This window comes from Physella acuta, unplaced genomic scaffold (assembly GCF_028476545.2).
Source record: "Physella acuta isolate Inbredline_101_S28 unplaced genomic scaffold, ASM2847654v3 ptg000393l, whole genome shotgun sequence".
NCBI classification, from domain to species: Eukaryota; Metazoa; Mollusca; class Gastropoda; family Physidae; genus Physella; species Physella acuta.
Window position 1 is genome coordinate 152,491 of NW_026731912.1, and position 23,535 is coordinate 176,025.

Genomic DNA, 23,535 nt, shown 5'->3' on the forward strand with positions numbered 1-23,535 from the left:
ACACAATTAAGTATCACGTGTCAACTTGGTATGCGCCTTTGACTTCCATTTAGCCTGCTTTTCTCTTTGGATTTGCTTCCATAGCCTTTATCCATCCAATAATTAACTACAAGGTAGCAGTTATTTGATTTTAGAGTTTGCTATCTTATATTTATATGAGTAGCTATGAGATAACCGGGTTACGTGAAAGTGAACTTTAATGTAACTTTTCAAACGAGTAAAATATTTTTTTTTCTAAAAACTAAATTACAGGAAGGAGAGAGTGTAATCTTGATAATTTTATTTCACAGAAAAAAAAATAGTTTTTTTTTTTTTTAATCATGCTTGCCAAAATTATATACTCACTAATGTTTTTTTTAATGCGATAAATCAAAAACATATCTCCTACCCTTCACTTGCCCCTCTGATTATATACATAATATTTAAGAATATATATATATATATATATATATATATATATATATATATATATATATATATATATATATATATATATATATATAGGCCTATATATATATATATATATATATATATTAAGAAGTTTTAATTTTAATTTATTTTGTTAATATATTAAGAAAACTCTGTAAAAACTATTTTTAACTGTTATGTCATTTACCATTGTTGATGGGGTAGGCTATGCTAAATATTTATTATTTTTGTTTTGTTTATTTAACTAGCACTTGATTCTTGTTTTTATATCACCTGTTTTACATTCATCAGTTCTGTTATTCACTCTTTCTTTGTTCTTCAAAAAAAAAATTCTTCTCATAGCAGTACTAAACTGAGTACTCGTTCTTTGCTGCTCTATATATTTCTTTTTTTCTTTCATTACCTCCCTTCAATTAATCACTGCCAGTTCTCGCCCCCCTCCCACCCTGCCACACCCCGCCCCCAGCACGCAGATGCTAAGACTTCCCAGCCACAAGCCACACACGGAGACTAAAATTCGAGCTCAATTTTCAGGGGATTACCGCCCCTTTTGGTGAAGGTTTTGGAGATAATTACTTTGAGCGAGTGCACGCGACCACCTGCCTCAACCAATAAGCCTCGAGATTCAAATTAACATGGAATGTGAAAAAAAGAGTTACAATGTCATGATTTATTCACGTGACCTATCTTGTAGCAATCCCCCATTGTAAATATTTTGAAAGCAAGAAAACGATGGTGTTTTAACGTTTCTTAAGGTATTCGTTTTATAAGTTAGCAACCTCTTTGGTCATAAAACGAAATATGTTGAATACATATATACACACTTTTATAGATATTATAATTATATTATTTTATATTATAAAAGAACTAGATAAATTTAGCAACGGGTAACAACGTAGGACCAAAAACCAAATGTCAATGTCAATTTTCGTTAATATGGGGATGTAAAAATTAACATTTTGGCATGCAAATAAAAATTGTTCTGGCAAGCGTAAATAATAATAATAAGGCATAAGGGCCTGTTAAACAAACAACAATTGTAAAGAAACTTTTGTTTAAGGGTAACTCCGAAATATCAACACTTTCAATATGGGTATGAAATTTAGTTTGTAAATTTGCTGTTTATTTGTTTACCACTTAAGCCGACGCCGGTAAGTCCTGGGCAGGCATAGCGCCTTAACGAAAAACCCCTGGCATTGTTACTAACGGTGTTTATTTGACCGTCACATTATGTGGCCAGCGCAGGCATGAGTACTCCCCCAAGCAGACTTGCCACTTTTTATTTTTTGATCTCGCCAAATTGTTTATTCCTGTTTCGTGAAGGCGCAGCAAACTTTGGCATTCTGGGTAAGACGGTAAGGTACCGCTGGGCGCGGAGCGACAGGAAACATGGCTAAATTGAAAAGGTGTGCAGACTCTCCACGGGAAAGAACAATCCAGTTAATGGGGGAATAACTGCCGGATTGTTCCAGGGCACCGAGCTGACCGGAGGGCAAAGTGCTGTAGGATTTTAACCCCGATTTTTTTTTCAGTAGTTCGTAGATGGGCAAAAAAAAAAAAAAAAAATTTGATTTAGTTAGCTCCCTTCAATTAATCACTGCCAGCTCTCGCCCCCCCCCCCCTTTACATCCTTGCGATTTTTAATAGTTGGTCTGTTGTTTTATTTTTTGTTTGTTTTTGCTGTTGTTTTTTTTTTGTTTATGTTTTTTTTTAGTTATTTTTTTTTATATAGACCTAAATCTGTGTTTGAATAAAGAGATTAAATAGATTAAAGTAGCCTAAATAAGGGGTCGTCCATAAATGACGTCACACTCGTAGGGGGAGGGGGGTTCGTAATTTTGTGACGGTGTGTGATGAGGGGGGGGGGGGGTCAGATGGTGTGACGTCACACTTTTGCATTATAAAAAGGCAAGGTTAGAAAACAAATTTTAGACGTTATTTCGCGTTTTAGAAAACTGTTTTAGTAAATTGCAATAGGAATTGATTAAAATACTCAATTTTGACAGAGTTCAGACAAGATTTTAGAAAATATCGATGTTTTAAAAAAAATTCAACTGCAATTTTGAGGGGGGGGGGGGTTAGGCTGAGGTGTGACGTCATTTTAGGAGAGAGGGGGGGTCTGGCTTTTTGTGACGACGTGTGACGGAGGGGAGGGGGGAGGTAAAAATCGTCAAAAAAGCGTGACGTCATTTATGGATGATCCCTAAAATAAATGTCAGAACAAAAACAAATTTACAAATAGAGTTCGTTTTATTACACACAGAAAAAATATAAGTCTTTTTTTTTTCCTTCTTTTTTTTTTTTTTTTTTTTTTTTTTTGGAGAATACCCTTTTTTAAAAAAATATATATTCAACAGTTTAACAACAGGTCTCAACTTTTAAAAATGTGTTCAAAGGATTTTTTAATGTTTGATGAAACAAGCCTTTGAAAACTGTTTGAACTTGTTGCTCATAACATTAACAGGTATGTCTTTGTTGTTAAACAAGGTTACTGTGTAAGGTTGAATACTGAGTAGGAGACCCCAACTTTAAAGGGCCACAAAATGGTGTAATAGCTATATGTAGTCTCTATATAAATAATACTATTATAATAGTCAAATAGACCACAGGTATCTATATTTTTGCCTACGTTTTAATCTACTATGAAATTAAAATAGTATATTATCTGCAGTTAAAACTACAATATCAGCCTCCGATAAATTAAATTAAATTTTGGTTGCTTGTTGTACAAGGTGAAGTAACGTGGCGTGGCCTTAGACCTTATTAGCCTACCCTCACACATATTCTGCATTAAAGCGTTGGAAAAATAATTGATTACGTTTATTGGACATTTGGTTACATTTTTATGTCGCTTTTTTCACACTGATCCGTCAATCCGTAGCACGTTGATTTTTTTTTATCGCTCAACGAGGATTGATTTAATTGGAAGCAGTGTAGGGGAAAGAATACATTGAAATGTTTTTAAAATTATTGTTTACCTCCCTTGCATGATGAATTTATTTTTATTTTTATTGTAATGATTTTGAACTAATAATTCAAATAAATAAAGTAAAACACACAATACATGGCTTATACATTTTAATTCGCATTTTTCTGTTTTCCAGTAGAAGTCTAGCAGACAGTACACAGCTATTTGTAATGAATTCAATATGGCATTTGTGTCAAAATCTTTTTACAAAAAAATACTAGAAATACTAGTCAGATAATAATTCTAATACTTCAAATTAATTTACATTATAAAATATAAACTACTCATGATCATTCCAGCAGCAGATAAAACAAATAATATCCAATTATTACATAGCAACATTTATAAAACAATGAAGGCTTTTTATTAGGCTCTCTTAAAAATTATAGCAATTATAATATAGCCCTATATATATATATATATATAACATTTATAACTACTAAAATGATAATTTTATGACAATTTGGTTTGTCCCACACCTCATAACAAATAGTATTTATAGATTTTTTTACTATATAAATTACATACAATTACATAAATTAGCAATCTTATAACACAAAATTATATCCTAATAGCAGGTTTTTCAGAAGTGGCAAGAGATTGCCGGGTGGATGTTAGTCTTGATGGTCCAGTGGATAGACTCAGTTCAAATGGGTCAGAATCAGCTGTTGAAATTCTGAACCTATCCTCTGATGTGAAGAAATAAAAAACAAAAATGTACTATTAATTGTAATAGCTTACTTTGTGCTTAGATTCTGATTTAATTGGATAATTTTTTAAAATATTAATTTGTGCTCAGATTGTGAATTAATTTGATATTTTTTTTAAATATTAAATTCTTAGTCCTTAATTATTAATATTATCCTAAAAATTGTTGTTGTTTTTTTTAATCAATAAAGTTTACTTGAATAAATGCATCTCTCAGTCCTTTTTTTATTACTCAGTGGTTTAAAATTTCAAAATCTTTTATTTCTGTTATTAGTAAAAAGAATTTCTAGAACATACCAATTAATTTCTGTGACATGGCACTGGTAGCGAGATCTGTCCAACTAGTCCTATACCTGTCACATTGGTATCAATAAATACATGATCAATTAAGTCAACAAGTAGCTTCATTAAAGATTTGCTAATTCATAACTGTTGCTCGAAACCAGAAACACAATTGCTACCACTGTTAAAAAAATGTTTTGTTTTGTAAACAAATTTTCTTAATTATATTAATACATCAACAGAACCCACTTTTTAATAATTTGCTGATAATGGTTATGTCTATGTTGACTCATCAACTCATTGTTTCAAAATTGTTTTAATATGTGTGATAAAAGATTTTTCCATTTATCACTTTTTTTTTATATTTGAAGTATGTTTAAAAAGCTAATATAAAACATAATTCAGAAAAAGTTTTTACTATCGTGCTATAATTCAAAATGTCTACACAAAAACAGAAACTCACTCCTCAAAATTCAGACTCGTGGTCCAGTCTAACAGCTCATCCACCTCCCAGTCCTCCAGGGCATCGATGCCTTGAGATTCTACTGTAGCCATCATGCCGGCTGTGGCATCTTCTATAAGAGTTCTTGTCTCATAGTCCTGGGCTTTAGCTTGTAACATCCCCTGTTTGTATCTTGAAAATATACCACACACTTTGTTCAGTTCAATAGTTAGAGTTTATGAAGCATTACAGGTGTTAAATGTTAGATACCAAAAAAATTCAAACCTTGATGCTAAGTTTATATTTATTTCTAAAAATTATAACTAATAAATACTTATATGAATGTATTGATTGTATTCTTAATTTCAGGTATTTCAGAACATTTATAATTTGACAACAATTCTTTAATAGTGTCCTAGCTTTAAAGCTCAACATAAGTTTTATGATATTTTTATCAAGGGGTTGTCCATCAAGATTTTTTAAAACTATTTTTAACTCATCCCTTCAGTCAGATCCAACTCCCCTCCCCAACATGAAATCACATTTCATTTTAGCCAACCTCTAAATTAAAATAGTTTTTTAAACAGGATATTTAAAAATATTAGGTTAGCTGTGTTAAGATTAATTACATTGAATTATTTTTTATTACAACTTAAATTAAAATCCTTTAAAACTGAATAGCAACTCACAGTTTTTGCATCCATTCTACTTTTTTCTCTTTCTTTTTCCTTTCAACATCTTGTTTTCTTTTCAACTGAGAAAAAAAAACCTCACTATACTTATATAAAACTTTGCTAAAATTAGAAGTAAATCACTTTTAAAGCAGTAATCAAAGATTTAAATTATTTTTAACTTCACTAGTTTCTAAGTTATATAATATAGTCTGTAATTTTAAAAAAGAAAAAATATTCTCCACTGACTCGACTGTGATCAAATTTATATTCTTTTTTTGATGTCTCCAGGGTGATGGGATCATTCATGATGTGGTGTATGAGTCTGTCTGATACAAGCCTCCATCCATTGTTTTCTATTCTCCTATACCAGCCTTCTCTGTCTAAATAAGAAAAAAATGTTGTTTTTTTACATTTTCAAGTGACACCCAGAACCATACACTTTTTCTAACTTAGTCTATCAATCCAGGCTATTGCTATTTCAAACTGATAACATACTAAATGAAACAGAAGGATACATTAATAAATTTTTCTGACAGTAGGTGGTAAAATAGTTTTTCAATACCATTGTCTGTTGGGACCTTGGAAACTCGTACATGGCTGTGGGCGTCTTTAGCTGTTAGCTTTTTGGCCTTGACACTAGTGTAGTCTTTTGGACTATTGGCACATAAATCTTGAATGGGCCGATTGGTGAATATTTTATAATAAATATTGGGTGGAAATCGATCCTGAAATATAAATGTCAGTTGATGTAATCATTTAAACATAACATTAAAATGTGTTTGTATTATTTCATCTGATCTATATGCAAATATAATTATACATATATATAAAATGCTATGAATATACATCAGTTAATAATGTTAAGATTTTGTTAAGTAGCATTAAATGAAATAATTGTATTTAGATTTTTATATTGCTAATATTCATAAGATTATTAGTATAAGGTTGAGAGTTTTTCTTTATTTAAAAAATACCTATTCCTTCCCCCACCCCCAATTTGTAAACAACAGATTCTAAGTTGTAGTTTCCCTTTCAAACCTGAAGGTCTATGGGGCAAGTGAAGTAGAGTTCACTTGTTTCTGTGACCTCGGCATATGAAGAGATAGGATGGTCAGCACTATGCCCAGCCGCCTTCACTTTCCCTAACGTGAGTTAGGTACCCATCAGAGTTGGGTGGACTCAGGGACAGTCTACTGACTTGAACCGGGATTCGAACTCGAGATTCTAAGTTGGTTACACCATACCCCAGCAAGTGGGAAATACCTATTACTTCCCCCTCCCCCAATTTGTAAACACCAGATTCTAAGTTGGCTACACCATACCCCAGCAAGTGGGAAATACCTATTACTTCCCCCTCCCACAATTTGTAAACACCAGATTCTAAGCTGGTTACACCATACCCCGGCAAGTCGGAATCGCACATTAATTCCTGCAGCCGCATCCAACAGCTTGGCTTCTGTGGGATTTATACATCTCAGCATTATGCTTGGGTTCCCTCTTGCTTTGAAGTTGATGAGCTCTTTGTAATACTTGTAAACTTGCATGTCCTGTATTTTTAAATTAACGTTTTCATTTACATATCGCAACTATGAAATGTTTTACTCTGCTTTAAATATTATTTTTAAAACTATTTTATATTTTATTGAATAACCTTTACAGTAAGCATAAAAGGAATCAAAAACAATTAATTATTATCTTGGTGATTTTTTTGTAACTATTGTTGAGTAAGCATATGAGTCAGGAAACTTACTATATGCCTTCTCCAGGCTCTCTGTATAATAATAGCTGCATCTTCGTCACTGTGAATTTTGGATCTTAAACCAATCATATGTTCTCGATAGGTATCGCTTTCAGAGTATTCTTCATAACCTTCAATTCTAACCTCATGGTTTGGTTCTTTTGGTTTTAAATGTTGTGGGCGCCAATGCTGAGCAAGTTGTGAAGCAAAATCTTTAAATCTGATAACAGAACAAAAAAAAAGAGATCTTTAAAATCTTTATAATACATTGTAAAAATTTCAACTAATTGATTTCATGGTTAATTCATATCAATTTTAATATAGATGTTCCTTAAATGAAACAAAAACTGCACAGAAAAAATTTGTTGCTTTTGTAAAACAAATTATGCAATGTTAACATAGGCCCACTTACGATGCAATGCTTGTTCTGGGAACATTTAATGCAACTTGTTCTGCAACAAATTCATTGTAAAGGTGCTCTAACTGCAGTTTTGCCAGTGGATTCTGTGTAGGTATAAATAAATATTACATAAAATGAAATAGAAATACTTAAAAACACATAATAGATCAATAAATTGAAATCCAGTAATTAATCAAACAATATGAATTATTTTTATATGACAATTGTTTTTGTTTTTTTTACCAATAACAATTTTAATCATTTCATTTGGATAGAAAATACTATGTTTTAAAATGTATCCTAAAGTTGTATCTATTTATTTCAGTAGCCTAATTTTACACAATGATATATGTTATATATAAAGTAACAAAATGGCATAAACTACATTATACGTTACATAGTATTTCTATATATTGTATATACATTATACAGTCCCATCTCTGGTAATCTAGTATTATTCTTGTTTTTTTTTAAACTGTTTGCTACACATGGCACTATTAAGTAAAAATTATTAAAATGAAATACAATTCATAGTATAGCAATTATTATTATATCAATTTTATTAATTATGATTTCTTACTTCATCCATTATAAGTTTGCCTTATGTCTCAGGATAATTAACTGATCCAAGTACTCTCACTCTCGGCAGTTGACTTAGAATTATTTATACACTAAAAAAGTAGATCTTGTGCCCACTTGATGAAAAATGAAATAGTTAAAACACATAAAGTTGATTGATAAAGTAAAGTTTAAGTAATGTTTATGACACAATCAATATCATGATAATAATAATAATTTAAATTAATTTTATAATTTATCACTAAACTAAAACTAATGACTATGACTCATGATGACAGTAGTCAGAATGACAGTCAATGACACCTATTAAATATAATATATAATTAAGTTATTAATAATATAAAATGGTACACCATTGTTGCTAACCTAAACATCTTTTAAATATAATCTCCATTATTAGTTTAGTTTTAGCAGTTGAAAAATTAATTTAGTTTTTCAAATCGTTAAACTTCAATCAACGACAACGCGCTTACCAACTTGTTGATTTTTTAATAAAAACAAAATTTACAATCCGTCGAGTGCTCATAATTTTTAAATTGTAGTTAATAGGCCCTACAGTTTTTCTAAAATCGCTTATTTAAATTTAGGTCAACTTTGATCTACATTAAACTTGATATACGACACAGTTAGGAAAAGCTATTTTTATTCAAAAATAAACAAAACATTTATCGCCCTTGTCATTAAGTGGCGCTGATCAGTTAACAACAAAAGCGGCACATGGCAACGACCCCGAGTCTGTATAAACCAAGTTAAGAGATTATCATGGCAGGATTAAGAGCAACGATGTCAAACGAGTGCCTAAATTCAAGCAAATGATACTTGTGTGTTTGTAACGTTATAACTGTAGGTGTAAAATTACTATTTAGTAATAGGATATATTTTTGTTTATCGTGTGTATTTAGTATTTTCTTTAGTTAGGCCTAGTACTAGATCTAATATTTAAATAATTAGGTAATCTATCGTTTTGGGTACGTAAAATCGCCCGCGGCTATTTATGTACGAAAACGTTACCTCATTGTCAAGGCTTTAATAGAAGTATATTGTCATACTTTTGTGTCAAATATTATAGATAAATGAATAATAAACCTAAATCAATGGCTAAATATATCGATATAGGCCAGAAATTAACTTTAAACAGCAGTGTCTGAGAGCAAGATTTGCTATATATAAACAGCAGCCATTTGTAAAATAGAGTGGCTTCCCCCTGAATCTGGCGCTAAAAGCTTATAAAAATAAAACTTAGACAAGATGGCTGCTATAGTAGATGAGCATGGTTGCATCTGTTGGAAACATCGCTAGTCTTCATTTATTACGGAATAGTTTTAATTCAATTGTGTAAAAACAGGTACATAAATGAATCAAGGAAACATTTTTGAATTTTTTAAAACATAAATCCTCCTCAAAATGTGAAATAATTATTAAAACTTAAGGAGTCACCTGTTTTTCACATTACAAATCGCGGGCGATTTTACGTACCCAAAACGATAGATTACCAATAATTAATACTTAATACACTTAATAGTTAATAGTTAATAGCCTAATAATTATTAATTATTATTAATTGAAAAATTAATAGCATTACCAGTAAGTAACTATAACTAACTTTAACTAGATCTAGATCTAGGTACTTAGATCTAGAGTCTAGATCTTAATTGCATATGAAGCCTGCCTTATCATAAGGCAAGGGATTAAAATTTAAAATGATTAAAATAATGTTGTTGAATATTGTTAGCCTATATTAAACTATAATATAATTTATATTACAGTTAGTTATATAAAAAAAAATATTTAAATGTATTTAAAGTATTTATTTATTAGTTCTAGAGACCTAATTAATTTAATTATTATGTAGGATTAAATTAATTTTAAATCATTATCAACCAAATTATTAGATTACTAGATTTTATAACTTGATTGGTTGGCAGCTCTTCATTTTCAGTTAAAATTATTTATTTTTAATTGTTTTAATTAGGCTTAAATCTTGTTTAGTAAATATTTTGATTAACATTGCAGGTATATTACTTTTATTTATTAAACAGTTCTATTTTAGCATCATTTAACAAATGCAAACTTTGTAGTTGCAGCACTGAAATGGCAACAGGAGTTGTAGGCTTTTCTCCTGAAAGCCAAGGAATCCAGTTCACAGCTAGACCAGCACTTCGCACCAGAGATGCAATTGGTCCTCGGTCCTTATCACGGGCTAGTGGATCATCATTAGCCTCTAATTCTGGTAGATAAGTTTTCATTAATTATTTTTAAAAAGTATTTCACAGTCTTTCTGTGATATTTTTATAGTAGGTACATGGTGATTAGCCGTACACATGTTTTGTTATAGATTGCACTATATATATATAAGTAAAACCTATTCACCAATCATGAACCTGATCCTTCAACTTAACCAGAACATACAACCCAAAAAACTATTAACACAGCCTTACAGATTAAAAGTTTTATTGTCTGTTATGTCAGTAAAATGAATATGCTGCTGTTATAAAATTAAAGAGTTATATAAGAACATCTGTAAATATACAAATACTCATCTGTTATCTGGTACAGTGTTTTATAAATAAGGTAAATATACTATAAGCCTACTTAGCTCCTACCCTTAAGTTCTCCTGCACTGTGGTACAGAAGCCATTTTTTAATGAACCCAAATTAATTTAACTTTACAGGTTTTTTTCCGGGTGGGGATGGTGGTGAACTGAGCCGTTTGTCTACACAAAAATTAACAAGCATCGAAGTAGAAGCAGCTTTAAGAGGAAAAGTTCAAAAAAAGTTTGAAAGCCTCAAACAAGTAATTTTTAGCATTTCATCTTATTCATAATTTTAAAATTAAGTGGGCCAATGGGTCTAAGAAGTATTTGATTACTTCCCTTTCATATATTTATATTTAAGTTGTGTGAATTAAATGGTAAAAACAATTGCTATTCAGGCCTTCAGAATTTATGATGTTGATGAAAATGAGACAGTCACTAAGGGAGAATTTCGGAGAGTATTAGAGACATACTGCATGCCTTTAACCTCTGAACAATTTGATTCTATTGTTGCCAAGGTAGGTAACTTGAACATAAATAACATTAGCATATTCTCTATTAAAATAGAAACACAATTATAAATATGTTTTTGTTTCTTAATTAACTCCCTCAAATATTTTATTTATAAGTTGAGAAGTGCACATGGAGGGACAACCATTAAATATTTGGATTTCCTTACCAAGTTCTCTGGTTATGATGCTGGTAACAAAAACAGAGATTCAAGGTAAAAACAAAATTTCACTATTAAGTTTTTTATTTCATTTCTTTTTCAATCTATTTTTTTTTAAAAGATTGATAGTAATGAAAGTGAGATTACAAAAGGAATTAGGATAAACTGGCAAATTGCTGAACCAAATAACTTGTTATACAACTTCAGGGACTTTGATACAAAACACAGATTTTGATTTCTATGTTTAGATTTTTCTTTTATTTCCAGGAGAGTGATTGCTTTATGGTTTTCTTTACTCTTTCAATATATAGATCTAGTCAATCTGATCCAAAAGAAATCAACATGGATATGATAGAAAAACTTTTAAGAGATAAGGTTAGTGAAATGGAGATTTTAATTTGGCAATTCCAGTGATTTAGTTTTCTCAGGGATTGAGGGATTTTTACCTTTTTTTTTTACAGATTAATACAAATCTACGTTCAGTAGTCAAAGGCCTTCAGTTGTTAGATTTTAACATGGATGGGAAAATTCAGCGGCATGAGTTGCGCAGAGTTCTGGAAAATTGTTGTTTTAGATTTACAGACCAACAGTTTGAAAAGTAAATATTTCATTATTTATAAATGTAGATTTTGTTAATATTATTGGATTAAACACACAAACACACACTTACATACAAAAATATATAAACTCTTAGATATATTTATGAGATCCCTCAGAATTAATTTTTTTTTTTTTTTTAATTTTAATTTTTCTATGCTGGTGCCTAGGCCTTAGCCTAATAATTGAAATTTGAATTGGTTGACTTAACTGATTTTTTTTTCTGCTTAGGTTGTGGCAAAGATATGACTATCACCACACAGGTCTAATCAACTACCGTGATTTTCTCCAGAAACTTGGTATAAATGTAAAGAATGGCAATGCTGTGCCGTCATCCAATACAGTAGCAGGAGGTAATATTGTTTCATACAATTTTTTCAAGATAGTTTTTGTTAACACACCTTTCATTGCTGGGGAGCCAATTTGTAAATCTGATATCTTAAGATTGGATTTAGAGCATCTGAAGTCTTTTTAAAATTCAAATATGCATCATTCAAGGGAATGTTATTTATTATTTAAAATTTAAGAACTGAGCTATAATGAAAACAAACTGAATGACTGATTTTTCCTTTTATTTTAACAGAAGAAAAAAAACATAACACTAATAATAATATAATAAGAATTTTTCTGTTAAATTTAAATGCATTTACAATTTCCAATGTAAAAATGTAAATTACTAGAACCACATTTGTTCATTCAAAAATCTCTATAAATCTATGGCTCAACAGATTACTAATAAATGCCTAGGAATAATACTTGAGTATTATAAGCTCTTGTAAATAATTTCCTACTTTTTAAAATTCTGGTCTAATTTTCTTTTACAATCTTTTTATAATTATAGTTCTGAAATGGCCTAAAGTTACTACACCACATAAAGGAGCCAGTGAGCAGCTCAAATCTCAACAAAAGGAGGATGAGAAACTGATTCGCTCTTTGACGTTTGATCAGATTGAAATCGAATTCAGAAATAGGGTAATAAAAGCTAGAACTAAAACATTAAATACAATAATTAAGAAGTTTTCAAAATATTCATTAAATATTAATTTGATACTTGAGTCCCAGCCCTATAGAATTTCTTTTAAATAATATAAGAAATTTATAATCAAAAACTAAATAAAATCTGTTCTATGTTGCTTTATGTTGTATTTGGAGAAACTATGTGATGTAAATGCATAGGCCTACAACTAAACACTTAAGTGACTGAAAATGAAAAATAAAAAAAAATAAAAAAGAAAGACTACTAAGTATCATAACAAATTCTAAAATGTTTTTCATAAACTGAATGCATTAGCTTTAATAGGTTTTCATTTCTATGTTTAAGTCAAACTGCAAACAGTTATAAAGTCAGGTCCAATGTTTTACTATTTATATTTTAATACAAGTGATTTACTCCACAGATGAGATCCAACTATGCAAAATTAAAGAAAGCCTTCATGACATTTGACAAACACTTGGATGGCTATGTATCCATAGAAGATTTGAAGTCCATCTTAAATAGTTTTACTATTCCTATGAATGACCAGTTGTTTGTACAGTTGATGGACAGGTGTGTTAATTGTTCCTGAGTCAGATTTTGTTTTCAACTTTTAAAATGCTTGGCACTTAGTAGTCTTGTATTTGAATAAACTAATGGATGTTTTTATTTTGTTGACATTTCTCTTTTCTCTATAGGTGTGGTATTAAAGCCAGTGGAAGAGTTTCATGGGAGATCTTCTTAGAAAAATTTCAGAACCCAATCACAGTGGGGAATGGCCAGTCCTTACCCATCAGGCCAAACTACAAGTACAGTATAAATCTAATTTTTCTAATATTAACCATCTACAATTATGAACAATGTGCTTTAATGTGATAAATTTTATTAATCCTTTAACTAATACGGTTTTTTTAAAAAGAATTCATCCTATAATGGAGACTCAAAAAGTGGTTGACTGGGACACCATATGGAGTCAGTTATACAAAAGAGTTCAGTCTCACTACAACAGTTTTAAGGAAGCATTTTTACAGATGGACAAGGTAGGCAATGTTGTGAAGTCTTAAATTGTATTTATCCTGTAATAAAAATTCATCGGAATTTTTATGTGTTGTAGATATTTTATCATATGTTATTGTTGTGTTGGTAATGTATGTATATCTCATTAAAATATTATTTTCAGAAGTATTGATGTGACATGGATTTTTTTAATTAGATGATGTTGTTGTGTTGTTAATTTGTATTAGATTGTAAAGTGTTTGTGGGTAGACCTGTATAAAAGAAGTTTTTTTGTTTTCAATTGAGATAATAAGTCAAATTTCAGTGAGGTATATAAGTCTATTGAAAAGGTGGCAAAGCAGTTATAAAAGTATAGTTAACAGTTTAGTTTGTTTGGTTAGAATGTCGTTGTTTGTTAGGTATACTATCAGTTATGTACATTAAATAGAAGCATGCTATTTATACATCTTTGTGTTTGGATAATCCACGTTATAAGTCTTTGTTGTTGTGCTTAGATAATCCTCTTATTGTGGGCATATCTTCTATTACAATCAGACCAACCTTGATCTTTGTGTCACTGGTTATACTTTGCTGTCACCCTTATACACCTCTTTATTGAAACATGTTTTATTTTTAGTTTAGCTTTTAACATTAATTTCCCCAATATTTTATTGTGTCTTGTCAGACAATTTTTCAAATTTGATTTGTAAACATTGTAGAATAGAGATGGCAAGGTCACAAGAAAAGAGTTTAGAGAACTTGTAGAGAAATTTACATTTCGGCTGGATGACAAGCAATTTAAAGCACTTATGTCACGCATTGATCCAGAACACACAAATAGCATTGACTACCATACATTCCTTAGACTGTTTGAAGAGAAAGAAACAAAGGTAGGAGTTTTCAAATGAAATATTAAAATAAACATTTTTTCCCTTAAGTAATTTTTCTTAGGTAATTTGGTCTATATTATATCATTAATGTTATTTATTTTAAAATTTATTACATTTTGAAATTTTTATAATCTTTTTATTGAATTATCATTTATGTTTATGGTTGTTTTTCTTTTGATGTTCCTTTGTTTATTATTATGATATATTCTGTGTGATACAGGAAGGTCACAAATGGTTGAAGTCTGTCCACAGATACAATTCTAAACCTAAACCAGCAATACTAGCTTGGGAAACAGTAAGTTTCATTTTTCTCAAATTCAAGCATTTTTTGTCATATATCTTGTCAAGCTTTTTTTTTTGTTGTGTAGATTAATACTAAAAGTTTTAAAGTTAAACTCTCTAAAATCCTGCATTAGGTTGAAGATCTGCTGAGAGAAAAAATTACCTATTACTGGAAAGATGTTTCTGATTGGCTGACATATCATGATCGTAGAGGTCAAGGCTACTTGTCCAAGAGCACACTCAAGAAAATTCTTGATATGCAGGTTTTACCAATATCTGATGATCATTTTGAAAAGTAATTTTTTTCCCATTTATTTTAATAAAACATGAAAGCAAACTTAATTTTGATTGTTAAAGTTTTTATTTTTACAATAGATTTAGGCTAATGGTCTATATATTTAACAAGAAAAAACATTAACTTAATTTAAAGTATAATTACTGGATTTTTATAAAAATATTTAATGAATTTTTTTTTTTATATCTAGCTTGATAAGCAGGTGTACAAATTTCAAAGATGGAAAAGTGAGTTACATGGAATTTTTAAACCAACTTGGTGTAGATGTGTCACCAGGAGATGTTGCAGGACTAAGCACACAAATCACAGATGGGAGCAAAAATGCCGAAATATTGAGAAACATTGATCTCATGAACAGGTACAATCAAATTTAATTAATCATTACTTTTTAAAAATTGTATGTGGTCAATTTTATTTTTAAAAAACAAAATTTTTGTTTAATTTCAAGTGTATGCAGGGAAATGTTTAGAATCAAAAGGTAAATAAACACTCTTTTTCTAGGCATGATCAAATGGCATTGTCACAGTGTTACAGAACAAGTCAGATGAGTGCTGATGAGGTCATATCAAGATTTAAAGACAAAATGGCACAGTGGTCTCCAGCTCTTCGTAAAGTGTTTACTTCTTGTGATAAGCAGAATAAAGGACATATATCTAAGAAAGAATTTAGAATGGTTTGTTCTATTCCTTTTTACACAATATATTTTTTTGCTCTACAAATATTTCTCCTTAAGCCTGGTTGAAAGTGTATATATTTATAGAAAGTTTTGCATAGGTTTTATGTGTTAGTCTATAGAAAAGTTGGTCAATGATTTTCTAAATTTTGTAACTTCAAAACTCGCTTTTTAAAAAAATTTGTCATTGTGAATTATTCTTTACATTCCCTTCATCATTATGTAATAGGGTATAGCTAATCAAATATTGTCATTTTAAAGATTATTGCAGTGATTTTATCTAAGTTATGACTTATTGATGCACTGGTTTGACTTGGTAAACTTTGTTTCAGATCCTTTCTGATTTAGGTATTTTGATGTCAGATGAGCAGTTCTCTGAGCTCATGCTCAAGCTGAACATGCACAATGGCCACATGAACTACATGGATTTCATCCTAAACTTTGGTGACCCTCGTCACCCAGATTCATCACCTGGTGTTGTGGAACATCTCAAAAATCACAGGGTCAACCCAATCAGAGGGGACGAATATGGGATGTCAGTTACAGAAGTGGAGACCAAGTTACAGCAGAAACTAAGAGAAAATTTCACTGTGCGTATAGAAAACTTTTAATATTTTTATTGCATTTATAAAAATAATTTATGATTTAAATTTTAATAAACTATTTTTAATGAGATATAAAATACTTGAATATAATTAGGTTTTAAAATTTTTCCAGAACTTAAGGGAAGCATTTTACAAATTTGATGATCTACATAGAGGATGCCTTGATAAATCAAGCTTCAGGCGAATGCTGGATTCTTTCATGATTATAACATCTGATGCAGAATATGAGAAGCTTTGTCAAAGGCTGGGCATAAGCAAAGATAGTCGGATTAGCTATGTGGAGTTCCTTGAGAGGTTTGAGCTGAAAGATAAACCAGAGGGTCACAAGTGGTTGAATTCTGTGCACAGGTATGTTTTGAGTTGGCTGTTGAGTTCATGTTGACAGTTTTAGAGTCAATACCAGGACATGATTAAAGTTTTTAAGAAATGTATCCAGATTTGTCTTTCTGAAATCTGTTACATCTTTAATCATTTTTTATGTTTACTGATCTCTTAAGATTATCCTAAAACTTTAGTGCATAAGAACATGTTTTGTTGTAATACTTTTTATATAAATTAAGGATGGTGAAACTAAACATTAATTTTGTCATCATTGCTTTCAAAACCTGGACAGATTCAATGAAACTTTGGTACCCAAACCATTTTCTGCAACAGAAGCACACAAAGTTCTAGCTCAAAAAGTATTTAGGCAATGGAATGATCTTTCAAAGGTGAGTTAGCCAAAATAGCTATTCTATATTTTTACAACAAATCTGAGAAGTAGTTGCCTAAGGTTGGTTTAAAATAAACATTAAAATGGTTACGAAAAAAAATACAGATACTGTTGCAATGTGATAATAAAATATCCCGAATAACTTAGAAATGGACACCTTCAGTATTAAATTTTATTCCAAGTTAAGAGAAATATTGATTAAGCTAAAATTTATAATCAATAATTTTCATTAAAATAAATGTGATGTTTATCTGTAAACAGGCTTTTCGCTCCATAGACAGTAAGGGCAATGGAATTATTACAAAACAGGAGCTGAGAGAGACACTAAATAAATTTGTCATGCCCATGCAGAAGGAAGAATTCAAAAATTTATGGAAGAGGTAAGGTAATTAGTAAAAAAAAAATTTAATGTTAGCTGCAGATGTTTGGTTGTGAAAATTGTCTTTTTTTAATGTTATTATTAAGTATTATAGTATTAAAATAGAAAATTAATATAGGCTGCAAAAGACACAGGATTGATACATGTGTTATATTGAAAATTTAAGTAAAGGCCTACCAGGTTTGATGATTTCTTTTTATTGAACTCACTTTTAGACTAGACGCTGATATGAAAGGTTATATCTCACATCAAGACTTTTTAGAAAAGCTGGGAACAGCAGAGTTTGCAACTGCTGATAATGGTCCTAGCAGTAATATCATTTCTGGAAATCGGCAGTATATGGAAGAACATCAGCGACAACAGCAAGAGAAACATGAAAATATTACTTGGAATCAAGCCAATCTGACAATGAACATGCCTGCAGTGATTGTTGAAAGGCAATTAAGGTAGTTTGCTGAATATTACAGACTACCTTTTAAAAAAATTAAAATTAATTGAAAAAAACTTTTTTTAAGTATTAACTGATAAATCTTTCTAACCTATCATTAAGATAGCAACCTTTAAAAACTATTGTTTCGTTTCGTAGGGATAAAATTCGTGACAGCTACTCAGATTTCTACAGTGCATTTCGTAAGTATGACACTCAGAAGTGTGGATCCCTCTCTGCTAATGATATTCAAAGAGTTTTGAATGATCAGCATTTTTTTATCAGCGACGAACAGTTCTTTGCCCTGTTGAACAGGTAACTATGTACTATTTATTATAAAGTTTATTTTTTTTACAATGGTAAACTTTCACTTAAGTATGATTAGTGTTTCTAAATTATGCAATAAATTCCAAATTTAACCCCTTCCCATAAAAATATTTTAATGTACATGCTATCAATCACTTTTTTAGAATTGGCCTAACAACATCCCAAAGCCGCATCAATTATGCTGATTTCCTAAATGCTTTTGAAGATGGTAGAAAGTCAAGCTATGGGCAACAACCCCAGGATATTAAAATTGAGGAATATCGCAAATTGAGCCCAGAACAGGCTGAAAAACGTTTGAAGCAAAAATTACAAGCAAACATTGATGATGTCACTAAGGTTTGAATACTATCTTAATCCACTTAAAATAACTCAGCATTACTTTCCAGATATTTCTTTCAGTTTAACATTGTTGGTACATTTTTTTCAGGCTTTTGCAGCTTTTGATAAAGACAGCTGTGGGAAAATATCTGTCGAAGACTTCCATCGTATTCTGGATTTGTTTTGTTTTGTGATGACTGAGCCACAGTGGAAACACATCAAAGCTGGACTCACTATTGGAGCAGATCAGTGTGTCAGCTATAATACTTTTTTGTCAGCATTTGCTTCAAATGATGTGAGTTGAATTATAGTATAGGCCCTATTTTAAACTAAAAATTCTTTTTGTCTTTTAAAATATCAATTTGATATCCTAAGACAAACATATTACAACATGTATTTTTACAAAGCACCCTTTCAACATCATTCAAAAAGTCAATAATTTATATTATTTAAAACATTCCTTTATGCATCTACTTAATTTAGCAATAGATTATTGTTTAGAAATCAGCTGTTTACATAAGCCCTGTGGCTATTTGTATCAGTTGGGCTCAAAAATCAAAATGATTAGAAGAAAACTATTATTAGACCTCAAACAATAATTATGTTAGTTATTAATTGCTGATGTTAACTTTGAATCATGCTTTACATTAAAAAAACTGTTACAAACTAGGAATACAGAAAACTTCTTAGGAAGTTACACATTACTGTTCATGCTGATTAAGTGTTAGCAATGTTTATTACTGATTGTTTAAATACATATATAATAATTGTATACAAATATTTATTTTACTTATAGAAATTTATGAACACAGTCTTTTAATCCTGTTTTAAAATGTTCATACTCAGGCTGACATCAATGACCAGTATTTACAATCTCTACAAGCTACATTCCCACTTAGTTCATCTCCCTTGATCAAATCAGATGAAGTTGTCCAGAGGATTCATGAGGCTGTAGTTTCACATTACCACAATATACTTAGAGACTTTGAGAGTACAGACTTTGCAAAAATTGGTTCAGTCACACAGGAAGACTTGAGAGAGGTTATAGCAAGAAACATAATGAGACTGAATGATGAACAGGTAACTGAAATTATTAAAAAAAAAAAGAAAATCTTTATATGAAAAGAAACTAGTGGGTGGTACTAAAAATAAATTGGCCAAGAAACTAAAATTTGAAGCAACATGATAGTAGCCATTTATTTTTGTCATTTTTACAAATAGCATTAAATAGGAAACAAATATTGCCTAATTAAAATCTGTAATGCTATATTTTTATGGTCTTTTAGATTCACCTTATGAAACAATACTGATATTCAATCCTTTTTCACAAGCCAACATTACTTATTGCATGCATCAATAGGGCTGGTAAGTAGGTCACCAACCAGCTCTACAGCTCAATAAAACCTGCATGAGCCATAGAACTGGTTGGTTACCTACTTACCAGCCCTATTACATACATAATATGTAACTGTTCAGATAAGTGCAATAATTGACCAAATTTTATGCCTCAAACAGTTTAACAGGCTGTGTGAGATAAGTCCTGTAAATGAGTATGGCAATGTTGACTACAAGGAATTCATGAGGTTGTTTTTTGAAGGGATGCCCAATACGACAGACCCAAATCAACTGCCACCAATCAAATCGACAAATCAAAAATTTAATTTTGATCAAAATAGACCATCAACTTCGATGTCACAGCGACCGTATTCTCGGGTTAGTAAAAAAAATTTTTGTGCAATTCTTTGCAACAAAAATAGATTTTACAAATAATTTATTTATGTTTGGTTATTTTTTAGGCTAGCAATCGTCCATTCTCAAGATTAACTCGAAGTGTTAGTTCAAGATCCGGATTTAGATCTGCAACACCTTTGGTGAATGCTGAATCTGCAGAATTTCAAATAAAGGATGTAGTGTTCCGTAACTGGCATGAGATGCAAAAAAGATGTAGAGAAATGGACATCAGCAATTCAGGGTCAATAAGTGTGGATCAATTTGAAAGTGAGTTTATTTCTTTATAAAAAGTCATTGATCTATTAGATTTAAATTACCAATTTTAAATGTTAAATCTTCCCCATCATTGTAATTTATAATATATACATTGTTTATTGCTATTATGAATATAGTTCCCAGCAACACTGTTTTTAACTTCAAACTAAAGAAGATACTTCAACGTCTTTAAAATTGGTAACCTAATGTAAACATTTGTTTTCAAATATTCAGACCTTTTGGGCCAGTATGGAGTTTACCTTGACCCCCAAGAATTCAGCAACTTGGTGACCAAATATGATTTGAATGAAAATGGAAGATTCTGCTACAGTGACTTTATCAGACACTTCCTTCTGACTGTAAAATCTACAGGATCAAAAGTAATGTCCAACAGAGAAAAAATGCCAGCTAGGCAATTACATGTAAGAATTTTTTTTTTAATTTAAAAGATGTTAAAATTTTGGGGAGCTGGCTCTCAGTCTTTGTCAGCCAAACCAAATCATAGCACAAAGTACTTTTAATTTACCAAAATATTTTACCTATTTCACTATGCTCTTACTTATTGTCACAAAAAAGCCAATCTCCTTTGCCTTATGATTTTTCTTTAATTTCAGAAGCAAAACTCTGCTATTGAAGAAGAGGATGATTCTGATGATGTCATCAGACGAACAAGAGAATGTATTGGTCAAAACTGGAAAAAAATGAGACGTGAATTCCAAAATGTTGACACAAAGAATCAAGGTACTGTGTCCAGTGATGAGTTTAGACGAGTACTGAAGCAGTTTAATATCAATGTATCAGAAATGGAGTTTCAGCAGCTTCAAGAAAAATATGAAAAGGATTATGAGTTAGTCAACTACAATGATTTCTTAAAAGATCACCTAATATGAATTAGGTCATCCAAGAAACTGCTCATCGTACAAGAAATCAGATAAATTTATGTAAACTGAAAATAAACATTTAGAATATTAGCAGATTGAAAATGCACTAAAATTAAGTAAAACAGAAGTTTCTTTCTTTAGATATAATAAAAGCGTATTGAAAGATTGATTTTTTAGTGCATTTAAAAGCTTGATATAATCATTAATTTTATACTTGTTTATTCAAAGAGATACAAGTCAATCTTATCTTTTGAAAAAGATTAAGATTCCTCTTTAGCCTTAGCAATTCATTGGGCAGATGAAGTAGGGTTCATATGTTTCTTGACCTCATCATATGAAAGGATAATGTCATCAGCACTATATCAAGCCGCCTCTACTTTCCCTAAAACAATTACTACGATTTTTGTTCAGTCATCTAAAATTAATTCAACACACAAAAAATATTTGCTATCAACCCAATTAGTAGCTTGCAATATATTATAATGCTAGATGAGTATAACCTTCCTTTATTTTAGCATTTGCACCTCAACTGTAAGAGATTTAAAAACTGCATTCATTTAACACCACTTGACTATCAAGCGATCTCTACCACCTAGTTCTCTCACCATTCATTGTATATAGGAATCTTTAAACTAATTTAATACCAAATTAGATTAAAGATTAGATTTTATTTAGATGTCCTATGTGATGCATTTATATGCAAAATTTGATAAAAATCACAACAGTAGAAAATGTTCAAAATTAAGTTAACTTACAGATGTGAAAAAAAAAATAGCCTTTCAATTTTCATTGTTGCCATATTGTGTTAATATTAAGTTTTTTCTTGCACTTTAAAATTAAACCACTTCAAGCACACATTGAAAATGTAATCAACTTCTATTGGTTAAGTCAAATGTTGAAAAAAATTAAGTTTTTAGCTTTACCTTCAACAATTTGTTAAGGATATTTGTGCATGATTTAATAATGCTTCCAGAGTAAATCTGTCTCAGTGTTGATTTACTAACACATTTAAGCTAGACTTAATTTTCAGCATTAGACAATAATTTAATCAGTATTAATTTTATTTGTATTGTACAGTATTACCAATTTATTAATCCACTGATGTTCATATTTAGAATGTTTTTACCAAGGACTATAACATTTTTTTCAATCATCACTGCTGATATTTTGCATTCATGTATAAATCAAATATATGTACTGTTTTTGGTGAATTTTCTTAATAAATCTAGTACTAGCTAAACAACAGTGTCTAGTTTTAACTATTAAAAATTTGTATTATTCATACTTTACTAATTTAATGAACACCCTCTTTCATTTTAATTAAACCTGATCAGTTGCTTGCAATGTGCTATTCACTGTCTAGTTGGTTCTTCGTCCTACCTTAGCAATCCCTACAATCTCTTGTTTGTTCCCAACTCAGCCAAATTCTTTTCAGCATTATTTTCTGAATTTTTCCTCTGCTTGTTTATTCCAGGGGTTACACTCAAAGGCATTTTTTCTGAGTGGGTCCCCTCCTAGCCACTAGTAGTACTAGTACCTTTTTCCTTTGTATTGCTCTCTATCATCCAAATGGCAGTTGTTTTCTACTTTAGTCACACAATCATCATTTCTGCTTGTGGCCAAGACACACAGGGCAGATGAAGTAGAGTTCATCTGCTTCAGAGGTCTTGGCACATTAAGGGATAGTGTGGTCAGCACTATTCCCAGCTACATGTTTCCCTAACATAAGTTAGGTACCCATCAGAGCTGGGTGGACTCAAGGTTCATACA

The 23,535-nt window shown here is 30.5% G+C and overlaps 2 protein-coding genes across 3 annotated transcripts; one reads left to right on the forward strand and one right to left on the reverse strand.

Moving 5' to 3' along the window:
* Nucleotides 1–3,501: 3,501 nt before the first annotated feature.
* LOC131942186 (protein MFI) lies at nt 3,502–8,324 on the reverse strand. The gene is made up of 10 exons (XM_059301914.1): nt 8,222–8,324; nt 7,654–7,745; nt 7,254–7,461; nt 6,904–7,050; nt 6,066–6,228; nt 5,750–5,883; nt 5,519–5,583; nt 4,851–5,021; nt 4,403–4,458; nt 3,502–4,086 (listed from the first exon to the last, which is right to left on the reverse strand). The coding sequence occupies exons 1-10, from the start codon at nt 8,228–8,230 to the stop codon at nt 3,959–3,961; spliced, it is 1,173 nt and encodes a 390-aa protein (XP_059157897.1). The 5' UTR covers nt 8,231–8,324; the 3' UTR covers nt 3,502–3,958.
* Nucleotides 8,325–8,966: 642 nt separating this feature from the next.
* On the forward strand, nt 8,967–22,991 carry LOC131942187 (EF-hand calcium-binding domain-containing protein 6). Of its 2 annotated transcripts, none has more exons than XM_059301916.1 (30): nt 8,967–9,063; nt 10,305–10,450; nt 10,893–11,014; nt 11,153–11,272; nt 11,384–11,478; nt 11,736–11,799; nt 11,886–12,022; nt 12,253–12,374; nt 12,863–12,993; nt 13,419–13,567; nt 13,693–13,803; nt 13,914–14,034; nt 14,710–14,880; nt 15,101–15,175; nt 15,297–15,457; nt 15,648–15,815; nt 15,959–16,130; nt 16,463–16,720; nt 16,848–17,083; nt 17,349–17,445; nt 17,709–17,827; nt 18,042–18,272; nt 18,413–18,568; nt 18,724–18,916; nt 19,008–19,193; nt 19,745–19,978; nt 20,414–20,611; nt 20,695–20,896; nt 21,119–21,306; nt 21,499–22,991. In XM_059301916.1, exons 2-30 carry the CDS (start codon nt 10,312–10,314, stop codon nt 21,772–21,774), a joined length of 4,632 nt encoding a protein of 1,543 aa, XP_059157899.1. In that variant the 5' UTR covers nt 8,967–9,063; nt 10,305–10,311; the 3' UTR covers nt 21,775–22,991. The 2 variants fall into 2 exon arrangements, with proteins under 2 accessions (XP_059157899.1, XP_059157898.1); XM_059301915.1 differs by having other exon boundaries at nt 8,973–9,063; nt 10,299–10,450.
* The last annotated feature ends 544 nt before the right edge of the window (nt 22,992–23,535 follow it).